This window comes from Lingula anatina, chromosome 2 (genome assembly GCF_051362555.1).
Source record: "Lingula anatina isolate TDL-2025a chromosome 2, LinAna3.0, whole genome shotgun sequence".
NCBI classification, from domain to species: domain Eukaryota; kingdom Metazoa; phylum Brachiopoda; class Lingulata; order Lingulida; family Lingulidae; genus Lingula; species Lingula anatina.
The window spans coordinates 49,287,090-49,304,785 of NC_141768.1; the positions used below are offsets into that span (position 1 = coordinate 49,287,090).

General features: G+C 36.0%; 3 protein-coding genes and 1 long non-coding RNA gene across 9 annotated transcripts in view; 2 read left to right on the forward strand and 2 right to left on the reverse strand.

The window, feature by feature from the left end:
* The window catches only part of LOC106181514 (uncharacterized), a 37,262-nt gene that overhangs the window by 14,685 nt on the left and 4,881 nt on the right, over positions 1-17,696 (reverse strand). The gene's annotated exons all lie outside the window — the stretch shown is intronic.
* LOC147763799 (uncharacterized) lies at positions 3-2,286 on the forward strand. The gene is made up of 2 exons (XM_087005879.1): positions 3-173; positions 903-2,286. The coding sequence occupies exons 1-2, from the start codon at positions 39-41 to the stop codon at positions 1,980-1,982; spliced, it is 1,215 nt and encodes a 404-aa protein (XP_086862005.1). The 5' UTR covers positions 3-38; the 3' UTR covers positions 1,983-2,286.
* Positions 6,414-16,692, forward strand: LOC106165594 (uncharacterized). 4 transcript variants are annotated; one of them, XM_087005073.1, is made up of 6 exons: positions 6,414-6,720; positions 10,789-13,255; positions 15,121-15,212; positions 15,650-15,790; positions 15,982-16,045; positions 16,264-16,692. In XM_087005073.1, the coding sequence occupies exons 1-2, from the start codon at positions 6,586-6,588 to the stop codon at positions 11,866-11,868; spliced, it is 1,215 nt and encodes a 404-aa protein (XP_086861199.1). In that variant the 5' UTR covers positions 6,414-6,585; the 3' UTR covers positions 11,869-13,255; positions 15,121-15,212; positions 15,650-15,790; positions 15,982-16,045; positions 16,264-16,692. The 4 variants fall into 4 exon arrangements, with proteins under 4 accessions (XP_086861199.1, XP_086861201.1, XP_086861198.1 ...); XM_087005075.1 differs by having other exon boundaries at positions 16,001-16,045; XM_087005072.1 differs by having other exon boundaries at positions 15,982-16,692.
* LOC147763800 (uncharacterized) lies at positions 7,833-10,350 on the reverse strand. Its single transcript, XR_015332941.1, has 2 exons — positions 9,411-10,350; positions 7,833-8,184 (listed from the first exon to the last, which is right to left on the reverse strand). It is a non-coding gene; the product is annotated as an uncharacterized LOC147763800 (long non-coding RNA).

Below are 17,696 nucleotides of genomic sequence, written 5' to 3' on the forward strand. Positions count from 1 at the left end.
TAGTTTTAGAGTCACGAGGCACCAGTTAGCACTCGTAAATGGCGCCAGCAAGGAAGCACATCCTGACCGGGGTCCTGGTAGTGACAGCCGGTGGAATACTTCTCTGGATGTATATGTTCCAAGTCTTGGGACGTTACGATTACAAAGCAGTTAAAACGCTGTATGCGAAACAGGTAATTAAGGAATTAGGTAGTCTGTTCACTATAACGACCGCAAAATAATTGTATCCACATGTTGTGTAGTTCTCATCATTTCGATTACATCATTCATGTCTAATCGATGTGTTTGCTTTGCCCAGGTTTTGTATTATAAACTATTACGTGTCAAGGGGGTGAACTCCCAAAGTACGATGAGTATAGGTAGGTTATGACCGGGCGTTTGCCTTTATGTAATAGATAGACCCCGAGTCAGCGAGGGTTATATGACATCCACTCGTGCTACGCACTCGTGTTTGCCACATAACCCTCGCTGACTCGGGGTCTATCTGTTACGTAAAGACAAGAGGTGCCCACAAAATAATAAATACACGGAGGAACAAGATATCTTGGATCTCTTCGTCCCATATATGCCCACAGGTTATGACCAGGTGTTGAGCTATTGCTTGTCCCGATTTTGGTGCATGTGTGTATTCAAATGTATAGGCAGATTCAGTTCGCTAAATGCACATTTGACAAAAAAAAAAAAAAAAAAAAAAAAAAAAAAAAAAAAAAAAAAAAAAAAAAAAAAAACGAGGAAAACCAGTATGTATATAGTTCATCTGTGCACACATTGCCTTGACTTTACCTCTTGTCTTTACATATGAAAAGAGCCAAAATATCCTCTCAGGTACATCTTGTTTGGAAGTCCACCCCCTTACGTCTGGGGAATATCTATACATGTACATCTCTCTGTCTTTCTATAAGGCTGTCTCCATAGAAGCCAGTAAATATGGAGGAGCTATTTCACAGACGAAGAACGCCTCGTCACGGATTAAGGTCCCTGCTGTGCCAACTAACAGTACAGCCGACCAGTTTGTGGTGTATGAATGTCGACACTTATGTGGAGGTTGGGGAGACAGACTCCGTGGAATTATGTCCACCTTTGCCTGGTCCGTCCTCACTGGGAGACAATTCATCATAGAACACACTTGGCCTTGTGATTTACGTAAGTTTTTACAACCCAGGCCGCCCCTACGATGGGCTGACAACATTCCCCAGAGAAAAGGGATGACAACAAGACGCTTTAACTTGATTGACAACAACGGCTTCTTGCAAGAAATTCAGAAAACCAAAAACTTGTCAGACACGTTCCATGAAAACGTCCTGAGATTTCACACGAACGGAGACATGTTCCCCGGGTTTCGATATAACAAAGATTTACATAAAACAATTAGGCAGAGATATGGGGTCGGCTTTAAGGAGTTTACTTTTGAGAAGACGTTCAAAAGACAATACGACACTATCTTCGAAATGACACCTTATTTCAGTGAAAAATTCCAAGTTATATTATCTGAAGCAAAACCGACTATAAAGTCAAAATTAGCATGTTTGCAATTCCGACAACTATTCCAAGCGAACAATACACAAAAGAATGCATGGGCATTTTTGAAAAATATTACGAGCAGTTTCCAGTCCTATAAAATATTCGTAACGACTGACTCTGAGGAAATACGCAAGGAAGCAAAAGAGATATTTGGCAGCGTGATAGTGGACCCAGCAGGAGCTATTGGTCATGTTGATCACGCCCCCAGGGCACAGAGGGAACACAACTGCCACCTGCTGGAAAAGACGCTTCTGGACTGGCATCTCCTGACTCAGTGTGACGTTTTACTTCATAGCAGAAGTGGGTACGGTCAGCAGGCCTCCATGATGAAGGAACCCTTCACAGATATTTATGCATTAGCATTTAATGGAACGATAACGAAACTTCAGAAACCTGACTTTAAACAACCTGGAGGATACATGGACACATTGTTCAGAAACATGACAGAAAAATATCAATAGTATCTTTCGCAGTTTACTTTGTACTAGGAAGTTCTTCATTTCAAGGAGATGTCAATAAGAAAAAAAAATAAATATTTATCATACTGCAATTCGCTATATTTTCATCTAACATTCATTTTTCTTTACATTTGAAAGATTGCTCAAAATTATAATATAATAAAAATGTTTTTAAAACTATTTATGATTTTATGAAAAGTCTGAAATGCTATCTTGAGATGACAGAAGGAAAAATAACACAAAATACCGGTACTATTCACTGCAGTGCTATATCACCTGCTGAAGGTGAGGTGTTTGGAATAACATTCGTTTGCCTTGTTTGTCATTATAATCATAGAAACGTAAATAGGCCTGACAGCACAGGCGCGTGCACAGACCAACAATATTGTGAGTGGAAACTTGACACCGAAATAAACCGTTAGAAGTTTAAGACGACACGAGCTTGCAGCACGTGCGATAGAAGGGATGCGAGTACAGACAACAAATATCCTCTATCACTGGGACGCCAATAAACCTTGGTAAAAACAACTTGTTTGCGCCCGACTTTTCGATTTATTAAGACAGAGTTGGCACCCCTTGCCAGGAAAATAATGCATTGTCCCTGATAATTACAAGAAATAAATTGCATTCTCATAACCACACTCGTTTGTTATATAATGAGAGACGTAACATTTTTTCGAGAGGATAACTTACGTCCGGGTGATTTAACGAGTTGCCTTATTACCGAGTCACAGTTTGACTATGGCTACTAACAATGCTTATACAAGAGAAGTCTATAACTGAATTACAAAGTCGAGAAAGCGTTAGTATTTAAAAGTCTTATCAAGTTTTTTAAATTTACTCATGAATTTTTATCACATTCATAAGTGCTTTTTTCACACTCTCGCCTAATGCAAGTGTGCGATGAATGCAGTGACCATAGCAACCATGTCAGAAAAAGAGCAATGTTTAGGTTATTAGTGTATCTGAGAAAGGTTCAATGTTTTTGTGCATGTGGAGTAGGAGAGTTTGTGACTATCAACGATGTTAAGAGTTGAAACAATTATTAAGCAAAGATTCAGCGTATCATAAGACAATTTGTACGTATTTTTTGTATTCATTGGCGATCAATAACAAAATTGCATACTGGTATACTTATCAATTACTGAGAAATTTATGGATACCATTTAAAAAAACGGTCAGAAATTACACTGAATAACACAAGTGCCAGAAAGTAGGTAAAGAATGACACACTTGCTAGCGCTGACACAGGACAATTTCAGAAGTTTCACCAAGCTCTTCAGTAAACAAAAGAAGTCAACATTTAGTCATCTAGCTGCAAAAGGCCTATTAAGTAATACCCACATAATAAGTATTATCCACATATTACCCACATATTATGTACAGGGTTCAGATATGACGTTCTTGATGACCCAAGTAGCTGCCCAGTAACTTGGTTTGTAAGTAATCTGCATATATGAATGCTCTGCGTGGACGGACATTTTTATCTTCTAAAATTGTTTCTTGAAAGCCCTCTAGCTAATGGGAGGTGGGTGGTATGTAGAATAATCCTGTATTTGACGTGGTTCAGGTATCCATCGACGACCAATTGGTTTTTGGCACCAACGTGAATAACACCCCAAATACATATGCTCCCACCACCCAGAGTCACTCTATGAGCGGCACACACTACGTCATATGCCTCTCCAGGATGTCTGCGAGCTCTAATTTAGCACCTTGGCGATACAGTTGAACTTTTACGCCATAAATAAAAACTATATGGTTCCAGTGTTGTACTCGGAAACGTTAATGGTTCCCAACTCATCGCATATATAAAAGGCGGTGTTGAACTGTCCACAGAGGATTCTACCGAGGTCGTCTGGTATAGGGTGATATGCTTCAACTAGTCTGGCGTTTAAAAAGGGCATTAAAGACGTTTTTTGGTGACAATCTGCCCCTCATTCATGTGGCCAAGGATTACCTTCGTTGAGTTAATCATAAGGACAATGGCGTATAGTTCTTTGTGAAACAAAGATTTTTCTGACAATAGCTATCTTCTTCGCATCATGCTGGCATAGAATAACAATGCTGTGATACACTGATTCGGTACGTGTACGCTCTGTAAAACCTGCCACGTGTGCAAAATATCAAAATCTTCTGTCCAGGCGTTGCCGCTAACTACACATTTTTATTCACATTATTAACATGAGTTGTTAATTAAAAAAAAAACGTCTTTTACCTGTCTGAACCTTTTGAACTGAAATATTCCACACAGTTATCGTAATTATACTGGTATTTGTACTTGCCATCGGACTACGTGCCGTCGACAGACACTAATAATCTGTTAAGAGGAAAAAAACAGGGACTAACTTTCAATATGGGAACGGATTCATTAACTATTGGTAAGTATTGGCAAGTTGTCCTTTATCCCAGGAAAATCCATTTTTGGCCAAAATAAACATTTGTTATGCCTTTAATTATGCAACCAACCACACGCAACATCTGAATAAATCAAATGATTTGAGTTCATCTACAATTTAAATGAAAGAAAATTCAGAGCAAGGTATAATGCGGGTAAGACATGTTGTATTATAGTCCACATCTCTGTGGTGGTAGGATAGAATGAGCTCCATCTTGTCCATGTGGACGTGACGTTTGTCACGGGTCTATCCTTGGATCCTCAAATATCATTGGACGACCGCATGAAGTGATGACGTCATAACACAATTACACAAAAACACCGGCACATCTAAGGCAATGCTGAAGGTAAACGTAATGTCAATGTGTACAATTGAAATCAATTATTTAGTTTATTAATTTTTTTATTATTTCTTAAATATCAAAAACATTTTTTAAACGTGCATATTAAAATAGTTCATTGCCGTTGTTATTTATTTATGTAATGAAAATTACATTTTAATTAAAATGTGACATCGTAAACATTGTGTTGTCAAGTAAAATGAAGCGTCTGATACAAAGAATCAAACGCGGCATTCACGTGCTTGCTTGCGGTGCGTTCAGTGCACTTTGTTTACTCAGTACATTGGCATGTTGAGGTCAGAAACGCACAATTTTTTCTGTATAATATTACGCGGTTTTAATTTTGATTATACAAAAGGAATCAACAAATGATGACATAAAAACACCTGTGCTTTATTCTTATATTACACGGATTGCAATTGGATTTTATATGGGAGTGATATCAATACACAATGTGAGCATTGTGATGAATAATAGAGGCCTACAGACTAGGAATCAGATGTCCTATCTTTTACATAAGATTTTGTTATATAGACAGAGAAACGTTTTAATTCTAGGATTCACATTTTGCTTGGGTACTTGAAAATGCTTACAAAACAAAGGTGTCTGTTGCAAATATGGAACTTAAATAAAGATGGAAGGGCACTGCTCATATTCGATCCTTTGTACTTCATTCTCACAGCGCATTCTAAATTTTAATTTTATCCAGAAATGTACAAAAAAAAAAAAAAAAAAAAAAAAAAATACATATAACTGATGCTATGACAAAATAAATGTGGAAGGCTTTAGATCATTGATTTCGGAAATAGCTCTGAAACCAATTTTCAGACAAATTTCAATTGAATCTACATGGTAATTATGTGGAGGAGTAAATCATGTAAGTAAAACCGTCATTTCATGAGAAATCTCTGGGGTCCGCCATATAGATAAACGTCCCAATAAAATATTCGTCCCGATAGATACGTCTCTATACATACACGTCTCAATATATTTACGTCTCGTTAAATTTACGTGCCGATAGATCCACCAACAGTTTCCTATAACCCACGTATCTTTAGATCCAGGCACCGCTAGATCGTGGGTTTATGAGGACGTCGTATCTATAGGAACGCAAATTTATAGGACGGTGGTAAAAAATCGGATCTATCGGTATTTAAATCTAAAAAGACGTTTTTTCAGTTTTCCCTTTATGTATCTATCGGGAACGGGAGTATAGGGACCTGTAATATTTTGGGACTAAATTTTATCCGTACGTAAATCTAAACACCTTGCACACAAATGTATGTTACATTATATAAGCTTTCAAAGTTCAAATTAAAGTCTTACACACGTGCACTTTAGTCACGTGTAATAACATTATGCATCAAAAGCAATTTTTCATTTACGTGTTTTAAAATAATTAAAATTCAACATATAACATAACATTATATATAGAAAGCTTATTATAAGAATGGTCTTTTTTGGAAAATGAAAGTGCGTGCCCCGAAGAGCCTTATGAATTAAGAAAATTATATATATATATTAATGCGCTTCATACAAATTACTTATGAAAAATATATATTTCACTTGGGATAACAATTACGGAAAAAGCCGATTGGGATGGTAACTTTCTCGTCTTCACTTCAGCATTGCTTTAGATGTGCCGGTGTTTTAGTGTAATTGTGTTATGACGTCATCACTTCATGCGGTCGTCCAATGATATTTGAGAATCCAAGGATAGACCCGTGACGTTCACATCGCTATTGTTTGCAAGTTTACGAGCATTCTCTTGGCCTCTCACGGGGTACGCTTCAAAATAGTCCGTGTACGGACTATTGCGTTTAATTTTTTCCTAACAGTATATCTGGAATGTATATTTCCAGCGATTATGGCTACTGCAACGCGACATATCCTGACAGGGTTCCTGATCATGACAGCCGGCGGAATACTTCTCTGGATGTATATGTTCAACATCTCTGAACATTACGATTACAAAGCAGTTAAAACGCTGTATGCTAGAAAGGTAAAGAATTATGTAAATTATGTAATCTGTTCACAAACGACCGCGACGTTAATGTTTCTATGTTTTATCTAGTTGTGACCACTGACAGCCCGGGAGCCACTGGTCTGCCGCTAGGTGGCTATTAAACAAACCGGAAGTTCGAGAATTTGAATTGGGCAATATTTTTTGAGATTTATAGGGTGTCATAAACGGTGTATTATCTCGGCTATTAACGTACTTGGGGTTACAATATGTACATTGTTATATTGAGAAATAAATTTCGAATAATGTGAGATGACCCAAAAGTTGATCTACAGCATATTTAATGTTGAAAAATGAGTTTGAAATCGAAATTTTATTAAAGCTATTACGGAAGTTCGTTTTTGATTTTGATATTTGTACCTATAGAGGCCTCCGCACAACTTGAAATTACTACAAGTTGTGGGAAATTTATTCAGCTTTCTGTCAATGTAAGCATGTAAAGAACTTTGCCTTAAGCTGTGAATGGCACAAATCAATTCACGGCCATGTCAGCCTGAAAACGCTCACTTACGATATCCGCATATAAGCCTCGCTTTGACTTAGTGCTTTCTCATGAGCTTCAGTCTCGTTTTAGTTTTTCCTTCACACAGTATTACTTATATAGAGCAACTGGGTATTGGGGACAATGAAATAATTTTTTTCTTGGCACTTACCACAAATACAAATGAACTTTAACATTTTTTTTCATTGTAGATAAACCTTTTTATTACATGAGGCCAACTGATGAGGGTATTCCTTTCATTAAATATGAAAAATAACAAATGAAAGACAATTTACATTTAATCACATTGCTATATATTTTATTTTAATTTTACATAAAATTCAATTAGCCTGAAATATTTTACCAGTGAGACATGTACATTGCAAAATAGTTATTTTACATTACATTGTACATTAATTACCCAGTAGGTGATAATTCAATGCTACTTTACTTGATTGGTACACATTTATATATATTTAACCATCTAACACACAATTTCCCTTTACACAGTGGACCAGAATTTTTACAAATAATATAATTTCATAAATTTTCCCAAAGATGTCATGTTAATTTTCTTTCAGTGATACCAGGTATCAATCCATATTTGCATTTGAATAAACTTGTTTTACTTGTATTCTGATAAGTAGATATTATCTATAAGCTACACATATATAAAAAACCTGCACAGTAAAAATAAAACAATGTATTGTTAACTTAGTTGCACATACACTTTTAACTAACTTCATGTGGTTAAAACCTAAATTGATTTCACAAACTGCATTTCTATGTACTGATAACCAATAACTATTTATATTAGCAAGAGCACATATTTTTCATCCCTTAGAAGTATCCCAGAGGTTGTGGTGTTCATTGCCACACAGCATTTGGAAATGATGGGCGCTTTTGTTATGATAATTGCACGGCAAAAGGAATAATCCTGGTCCCATTCATGCTATTCAAGCCTAGAATAAATAATAGAGTTTTTAAAAGAATATCATAAAAAAATTCTAACTACATTTATCAATTGCTCACACACATACACACTGAAATTAATCATAATTTATTGCAATCTTTGTAATAGGTAAACTGTAACAATCAATCTTAAACAGCACTATATTTACAATCTTTACCTTAAACTGCACTATTTATACTTAATTCATAACAGTGATTATTAAAAAAACATTTGAAACTGAACTTTGGGCAAAGTTGCACACCCATCAAAATTCAAAAACCCAATTTGAATCAAGGCATGAAAAAATTAGAAAACACATGCAAGTCAGAGCACCACATCACTATCATATGCCCTCATCATTGAAGAGCCTGTTTCATTTAATGTACATACACACATACATATATTATTCACCTTTTTTAAACTTGCATTTTTATGACATTCTTCTCCTCAAAACCCCCAACCAATGCAATAAAACTTATTTTGTGTTTACATGTTTTTTTTCTAAAAAAATTAACACAATTGATACATTAACCCCGCCCCCAGCAAAAAAGACATGATTTACGATTCATATATTTCAAAACATGCCTATGGTTAGTAAACGATACTGTATCTTTCACAACTACTGGTACCAATGCCCCCCCCCCTCCCCACCGCTTTGCAAACAAGTACTGGTACACCACGATATGCACATACGTATACGTGTATGCAGGTTGGATGACAATGTTATTTCGCAATCCACTTCATCCTTTTCACATTAAAACACGAAGAAATTGCATGAGAAGCCAAGATTCAAACATTTCACTTATACGGTGACATTCATTCCATGCATGAGACCAGAAAGCCACTGCCATCACTCGATCAACTAAATGATAGGTACCCGGCACGGTGAATATACAGCTTGTTGGAAATGTTGAAATTCTACAAATTACAGGCCATCGCACATCTTAAAAATTTGATATGTTCAAAAACTATTGCCAAACTACGAAAAAACAGGAACAGATAAAGAAAAAAACCCTTAAGCTGCATTTGGCACAGTTCAAAAGTCAATGTTTACAATGACGTTTTGTGTGCGGCCATTTTGCTAATCGCCAGTAACTTTAGAGAATACTCAGTGAAATCGATACACGAAGACTTATTCGGTGTATAAAATGTAACTTAAGCATATACTGTATTGTCCCGTCAAATTCATTAGTATTTAAATCTACTGTTCATTCCACAAACACATGTACAACTTACCTGTCTCTATGCCTTCGTCTCCCGCCAAATTTTTTTGGGGCTACCACTCCACGTTTTGAAAACGAGGCCAAATCTAATATTTTCCAAAATAACCGTCAAATCAGCCAGTGGCTCCCGGGCTGTGAAGTTAAATCATTTATGCATAATTTATGGGGGCGCTTTGCTCAGGTTTTGTATTATAAACTTTTTACGTGCCAAGGGGGTGAACTCCTAAAAAGGTAGGTCCTCATCGTGCGTTTTGCCTCTTTTTGTATGTAAAGACAAGAGGTGCACACGAAATAATTAATACACGGAGGAACTAGATGTCGTGAATCTCTGAGTCCCATATATGCCCATAAGATATGGCCCAGGTGCTGGAGGCCCCGATTTTAGGGCGCATTAAAATACATACGAAGGCTCACTAAAGGATATTGTCACCCTTCACCATAAACTCCTTATTTAATGCCTTACATTCATTCTTTTGGGTAATTAATAAACCTTCAGTGTTCAGTGACTAAATTAACATTTATGCATATGCCATTTATACATATGTCATAGGCAACTCAAAGCTTTAATCGTCAGTTTAACACCTTTCTATTTTGACGTCATAATTGCGATTTTGGGGTAAAAACTGAAAAATAGGTTTCTCAAATTTCTCTTTTACCTTAGCAACCACGATCACCGTTTTATTGACACCATTTAGAACTCGAAAACCCTGCCAGCGATTTTTCTTTAAAGTCTTAGTTCAGATTTTATCGTTGATAAAGCAAAATAATACCTTTGTTTATTGCAAATCTGTAATTAGGGGCTCATAACACCACAACAAAAACATTTAAACCAAAATGACGGCATGGGATTGGTGCCTATACTCTCCTGGTCAACTCTGCCAATTTTTGTGATTAAATGTTGTTCGGGGTTGAAGTCACGCCCTATATCGCTTGCTATCTCACCTCAAAATAGAAAAGTGTTAAACTGACGATTAAAGTTTTGAGTTACCTATGCTTATACATTGCAACGAAAAAAATATAAACGCCGATATTTTATATTTTCGAGGGGTTTTTCATTTTTCTAAATCAGCACAAAGATATATGCATCATTGCATAATAAGATGCAGAAAAAACTCATTTTCGGTACCTGGATTATAATAAAAGGTTATACATGTAATTACCTTAATACAAATTTAAAATGCATAGGAAGGTTCAGTTCACTAAATGTACATTTGGGCCGAAGGAAATCAATATATATATAGCTGTTCCGTGCACACATTGCCTTGACTTTACCTCTTGTCTTTACATATGAAAAGAGCCAAAATATCCTCTCAGGTACATCATGTTTGGAAGTCAACCCCCTTTCGTCTGGGGAATATCTATACATGTACATCTCTCTGTCTTTCTATAAGGCTGTCTCCATAGAAGCCAATAAATATGGAGGAGCTATTTCACAGACGAAGAACGCCTCGTCACGGATTAAGGTCCCTGCTGTGCCTAATAACAGTACAGGTGCCCGGTACGTGGTATACATGTGTCAACACTTATGTGGAGGTTGGGGAGACAGACTCCGTGGAATTATGTCCACCTTTGCCTGGTCCGTCCTCAATGGGAGACAGTTCATCATAGAACACACTTGGCCTTGTGATTTACGTAAGTTTTTACAACCCAAGCCGCCTCTACGATGGGCCGACAACATTCCCCAGAGAAAAGGGATGACAACAAGACGCTTTAACTTGATTGACAACAACAGCTTCTTGCAAGAAATTCAAAAAACCAAAAATTTGTCAGACACGTTCCATGAAAACGTCCTGAGATTTCACACGAACGGAGACATGTTCCCCGGGTTTCGATATAACAAAGATTTACATAAAACAATTAGGCAGAGATATGGGGTCGGCTTTAAGGAGTTTACTTTTGAGAAGATGTTCAAAAGACAATACGACACTATCTTCGAAATGACACCTTATTTCAGTGAAATGTTCCAAAGTATTTTATCAGAAGCAAAACCGACTATAAAGTCAAAATTAGCATGTTTGCAATTCCGACAACTATTCCAAGCGAACAATACACAAAAGAATGCATGGGCATTTTTGAAAAATATTACGAGCAGTTTCCAGTCCTATAAAATATTCGTAACGACTGACTCTGAGGAAATACGCAAGGAAGCAAAAGAGATATTTGGCAGCGTGATAGTGGACCCAGCAGGAGCTATTGGTAATATTGATCATGCCCCTAGGGCACAAAGGGAACACAACTGTCACCTGCTGGAAAAGACGCTTCTAGACTGGCATCTCCTGTCTCAGTGTGACGTTTTACTTCATAGCAGAAGTGGGTACGGTCAGCAGGCCTCCATGATGAAGGAACCCTTCACAGATATTTATGCATTAGCATTTAATGGAACGATAACGAAACTTCAGAAACCTGACTTTAAACAACCTGGAGGATACATGGACACATTGTTCAGAAACATGACAGAAAAATATCAATAGTATCTCTTGTAGTAACTTTCATTTGCAATTATTCCTTCAAGTGAATATTTGTTAAAATAAAGTTAAACGTTTTTCTTGATTGATTTAGGATAAAGTGTCAATCCATTCGAACATGCAACTGCGTTCCTCATACACATGTATAATTGAGCATTTGTATAAGTAAAGAATTTATCTATCCAATTATAAAAAGCGGAAATTGTAATCCTTTAGAGCAAAGTTTGATAAGTATAGAAGAAAAAGAAAAACAATAAATGATTATGAATTAGGGTTCAAAAACAATTTAAAATGCATTACTGTCACTCGGATGTAAACTGTTTAAAAAGCGTTTACTTCCTTTGAAAGTTAAGAGCGCGTCTATGAGAAAGCCAGACAGATCGGTCAGAAGGCGGCAAGGTGGGGGTCAGCAGATTTTAATAATTTTTGGTGTGGTAAACCATCAACATAAAAGATATTGTGAGCCACTGGCTTTCCTATTTATTTCCTTTAGTTTTAGAGATATGGGGGCAGATCTTTTATTGGCAATTTTGCCAAAATATAGCATTTTTTAGCTCTTGAAAAGTTATAATTTAAAATATTCTTTTAAAAAATCATGTACATCATAAGGAATTATTTAGGTAAGCCACATGATAGGTTAAGGAAAGACCTTTAATATCCAGTACAGATTTTTTGAAAAGGCACTGTCATGACCACACAAGGTTGATTCTAATAAGGCATGTTTTCAGTATGCTTGACCCCCTCCCCTTCTTTAAATGCACACAACTTCTTTTTTGCAGGTTGTATCCATATAATTTTGGTATGTGCTGATAGAAAAGGGTTAAAAAATAAATTTTGTAAAATAAAATCTGTGTTAAACCTTGTAAAATAAGAACTATAACAATTTTAAAAAGGGCCTAAAAACGAATATTTTTATACGCTTTAAATGCTAAACTGTTTCTTCAACTAAATTAATAAGTCAAAACCATGTATAGGTTTGTGAAAAGCCCTTAAAATAATTATGTTTGCCTTGCAGACGAACTTATGAAGCTTAAATACATTTTTAAAATTTGTTTATGCTGTAGAAACTAAATGTAAAATAACGATGCTAACTCTGTGACCTATTTTCAACATGGCGGGTACTAGGATTATCACCGGAGCAACTGTGAAGCAAAGCACATCGTCTTCACAGTGTTAAAACATAATACTTTCTTAAATTTATGAAGAACACGCACTAAAGATGCTTGGGTACATCTCAGAAGGATTGGTGTGCACCAGAATATAACAAGAAATGACCAGCAGCTGGTCGTCCTTAGAATTTGCATTTTTGGTTGAACCACTTTAGACTGTTGTCAGGCTTGGGTTCCTCAATTATATCCATCTCATCGATTTAGCTCTGGATGTTTGTTGTGAGGTAAGTGATCAGTGGTGGCAAACATATACTAGAATCAGATACACTAAAAACTCAAACCAGTTTAAATAATAAGTTTGAATTTTATTCAGTAATATAAAGAATATTAAGCAAATTTAAAAGACGTACTGGTATATTTTACTTGATTTCTGTTTCATGGTAAACATGTACTCTGAAGTATCGAATAAAAGAACTGATGGAATAAAAGTACTGGGTGGAAAAAATCTCAACATTTAATAAAAGTACTGATGGAATAAAAGTACTGGGTGTAAAAAATCTCGAAATTTAATAAAAGTACTGGATGGAATAAAGGTACTGGGTGGAAAAAATCTCAACATTTAATAAAAGTACTGATGGAATAAAAGTACTGGGTGTAAAAAATCTCGAAATTTAATAAAAGTACTGGATGGAATAAAGGTACTGGGTGGAAAAAACCTTTGCACCACTCCCCCCCCCCAAAAAAAAAAAAAAAAAAATGAAATAAATAAATAAAAGTAAAGAAGAAGAAGAGAAAGAAAAAAGTTAGCTATTGATCATTGTAAAAAAAAAAAAAAAAAAAAAAAAAAAAATTCACCAGGTAAAATTCACTCAGTATTATAATTTATCTTAATATATATATATATATATATATATATTTGCCATGAGTTGAATTTCATAATCGTCAGGGGCCGAAGACCCAGATATGTCGCACCTAAGCCGCCTCCGAGAGCCATACGGAGACGTTATTCATAGTAAATTTATTCTCAGATATAAGGTTCGTTTTGCATACCTGTAAACTCCTAAGGGTTTATCTTACATAGAAATGTGATTTAACATCGTTTAAATCATAAATCGGCATGAAATAATTGACGTTTGAAAACAGGCACAACTTCTTTGCTGCACTTGAAATGACCTCCTTAGCTATAAATATGATCCTATCACCTTGCGACATTGCATCATTCGATCGATGTACATGAGTAGTTGTCACTGTTGAAGGGAAAGCACGTCTATTTATAGGAACTGAAATCAGGTGACGCATGTACTGTTGTGTTCAGAGAGCGACTTCCGCTTGACCTACTTTCCAGTGCTGTTGGTAGAACAGTCGGTAATGAGTTGAGATCTCAATTTTCTTCTCATTATACTTCAATTTAAGAAAATAAAAAGCGTGACTTGTACTTGTGTAATTTCCCACCGGTACAATATGTATTTAATAAACATACCGGGTGGAAGATTTTTGAAAAATTAATAAGCGTACCGGGTGAAAATGGAGCGTACCGGCGGGAAGAAATTTGGAAAATTAATTAACGTACCGGTGTCACGTGAAGAAACCGTCGTCGTGAATAAACCGTTCTGACGGATTATTCCCTCGGGGGTAGCAGTCTGTTGACTTACAGTAAGTAGCTGCACGTGCATTTCCAACATTGAAAGTTGTAGTATTATCAAACACACAATTTCTTTTTAATGAAAATGACTGTACTCTGAATTGAAAGAACATTGTAGCGCGAAAACATTTATACTACGAGTCTTAGATCTACCACGTTTTTCACACAAAGCCAAACAGTTCAGTCACGATCAAAAGCTCACTTCCAACATTCCCCCGTATACTGTAGTAATAAGATCATCAAATACATACTCTCTCATGACGAAAACCAATTAATTATGAATAGAAAGATCATAGTTCAGTGCAAACATAGCGCCTACTTAGGACGACATCGTCATACCGGAAGTTACTTCTTTCAATCTACCCTCAATGCGCATGTGCAGAACGGTTTCGTCACGGCACGGGTCTATCACGCCACACCGGTACGTTTATTTGATACTTCAGAGTATGCTGAAAAGAATTAACTGTGTATCTAACTTATGAAGTATATTTTTGCATTAAATTCTAGGGCTTTGTTACATGTGTTATCATAACACAAACAGTTAAGGACTACTGAGCTTGAAGACAGCTTCGTTAGAAATTTCTTACCCAGAATCAAAGGTATGTAACACAAATTCAGTTTCAAGTTTTGGCATTTTAGGGGATGTTACTTGTGCCAGTTTTTTATATTTTAGTTTTATATTCACTATGCAGATTTATGTGTGTTTACAATGAAGTTGAAGTTAACCGCCTAGCTTTATGTGACTTCGTAACACAGTGTGCTTCAATTTTCAAGACTTACATATTACACAGGACACTTGTAACTAAAGGTACTTTAGTAAAATCAGGAAAACTTTGCAGTCCATTATGTTGTTCATGTTGCTTTGCAAGGGGGCGTGCCAGACAATTAAGCTGTTTACAACGACTGAGCCTGAGTGTGATACTCCGCTGAGATAGATTGATCCTGCTACAGTAGTTTCTATTCTGAACACAGTAAGCCTCTGTTGTTGTAAAGCCTTTATTGTTGTAATGTTTATTTTTCGGATTTTACATTCTAGTCCTGTATGTGAACCTTGACCTGGACAATCCTACAGACAATAATAGAAAAGTCACCTGAAATTGCACAGGCAAATTCATCAGATTCAGATGTGAGCACCAACTTTGTAATGCCTGGAACACTTCCACGGAGAAGAAAAAAGGTTTACATTTTTTTTTTTCATTTGTTTCTTTTTCTATCATGAAATTCTGGTAGCTACAATCATGCATATTTGATTTCCTTTTTTATACTTATGCAATATGTTTGATCAGAATCAGAATATTATTTAGTAATTGTTCTTATACAGCAATTAGCATGAGTTTAAAATATGTTTAATACATTTTCTTTTGACAGCCTGTCCTGCCATCTTCAGGTAGACGCAGTAGTGGATATCCTGGCAAACCTCTATTGGACTTAGGCTCTGTTCTCACAACTTTTAGATCGATCTATCACCGCGGGGAGTCTCACTAGATTACTGTCAGATAATCCCCCTTAAGTGTCCGTCCCCGCCTACTACAAGCTTTAAGGGGTAATTAACTTTCGTGTCCGCCCGGCTGACAGCTATTTAGCGTGAACCCCCAGGGAGTTAGGTCGATCCAATGTAGGTCGATCTAATCTATGAGAATGGGGTGTAAGAGCCACCTTGGGTCAATCCCCCATAACAAATGTGCATCTTAGGCTTGGCAATCTCAATCAGTTTTGTAGGAAAGGAGGATTGGCGCCATTGAATTGACAAATATTGACAATTGACAGTTCAGTCACACTAAACTATAGTGGCATGTTGCTTCAAGTTACCACACTTATTCTAAGATTGCTGAATTATCATTACTGTAGGAGACCCTGGATCTCTCAACCAGAAGAAGAAACTTGGGGATCAATCAGTTATAAGATTAAAATCTGTGGAACACTACCCATCACTGTTGTGTTCAGTATATGGAAAAGATGACCGTGATATTGGAACCTTGGAGATTCATAACTTGATTTCACTCCTGTAAAAAGTAACTGCTTTGTTCTTTTACTGCCCAATTGATAATATGAAAATAAAGTACTCCTCCAGTCATTGTATGTTGCTGACTCTGTTTTAATTTTCTTTATAGAAAAAGAATATAGATATCAAGATATTACATGTATTTACAAAGCCTATGAATCACTTGAAAGGAAAAAGAATGGTTGAAAAATGCAATATAAATCATTTCAAGTGGATTAATTAGTGTTGCACTTGAGAAAACTGATAAAATGAGACAGTCATTCCCTTTTACCTTTAGAAAAATCATTTGTAATTTTTTTTCTCTATTGCTCCCTGAAAATAAGGTATATACACAATGCTGATGACACTTGATATGCACAGTAATAACTTATTAAATGGGGGGTGGGGGGTTAATAACTTGTCACTAGTAATTTAAATTTATTCAGAAGTTGTATGGCTCTGTTTGAAAAGAATATTATTTGAGCAATCCTGTATTACAGATCTCAAAATAAAAAAAAAAACCTGCAAAAATGGGCCTCTTGATTATTTTGAGGAATTAGGGTAACTGTATTTTGGGACATATTTGATGGCAGCCATTTTGTATTTATAAAAATTGGATAGATTTGCCCTTATCAAAGCATTGTTTGAATTCCTGGCTGTGAGTCTTTGATTAAATTTGATTATTGGAAGGTATTATCTCAAAATGTACTGATATCTTGATTTCGGCCGTTTGGTTTTCTGCTAAAATTGCTAAAGTTTGAGGCACTTTTTCAATATCTTCTGTTGTGTTTAACACACTTTTTGAAATTTGTATGATGAGGCCAATATATGCTTAGGATCCCTAAAAAATTTTATGGCTGTCAAGCCTGCAAAAAGAGAGATATGAATGCTTGAACATTGCTTGGTAGAAAAGAGAGTTTGGGGGGTGGGGTCATAAAAATAATCGTGGCTCGTTAGTTTGTGGGTTAAACTGAAATTTAGTAACATATTCTCAGTGGCAAATGGCTGGTTTAAATAGGTTAATTTTCAATTAATTTTAAAAAGTCATCAGTTTTGACATATTTGCTTATGAAGTGGCTTTATTGACAGAAGCTGAAAATCA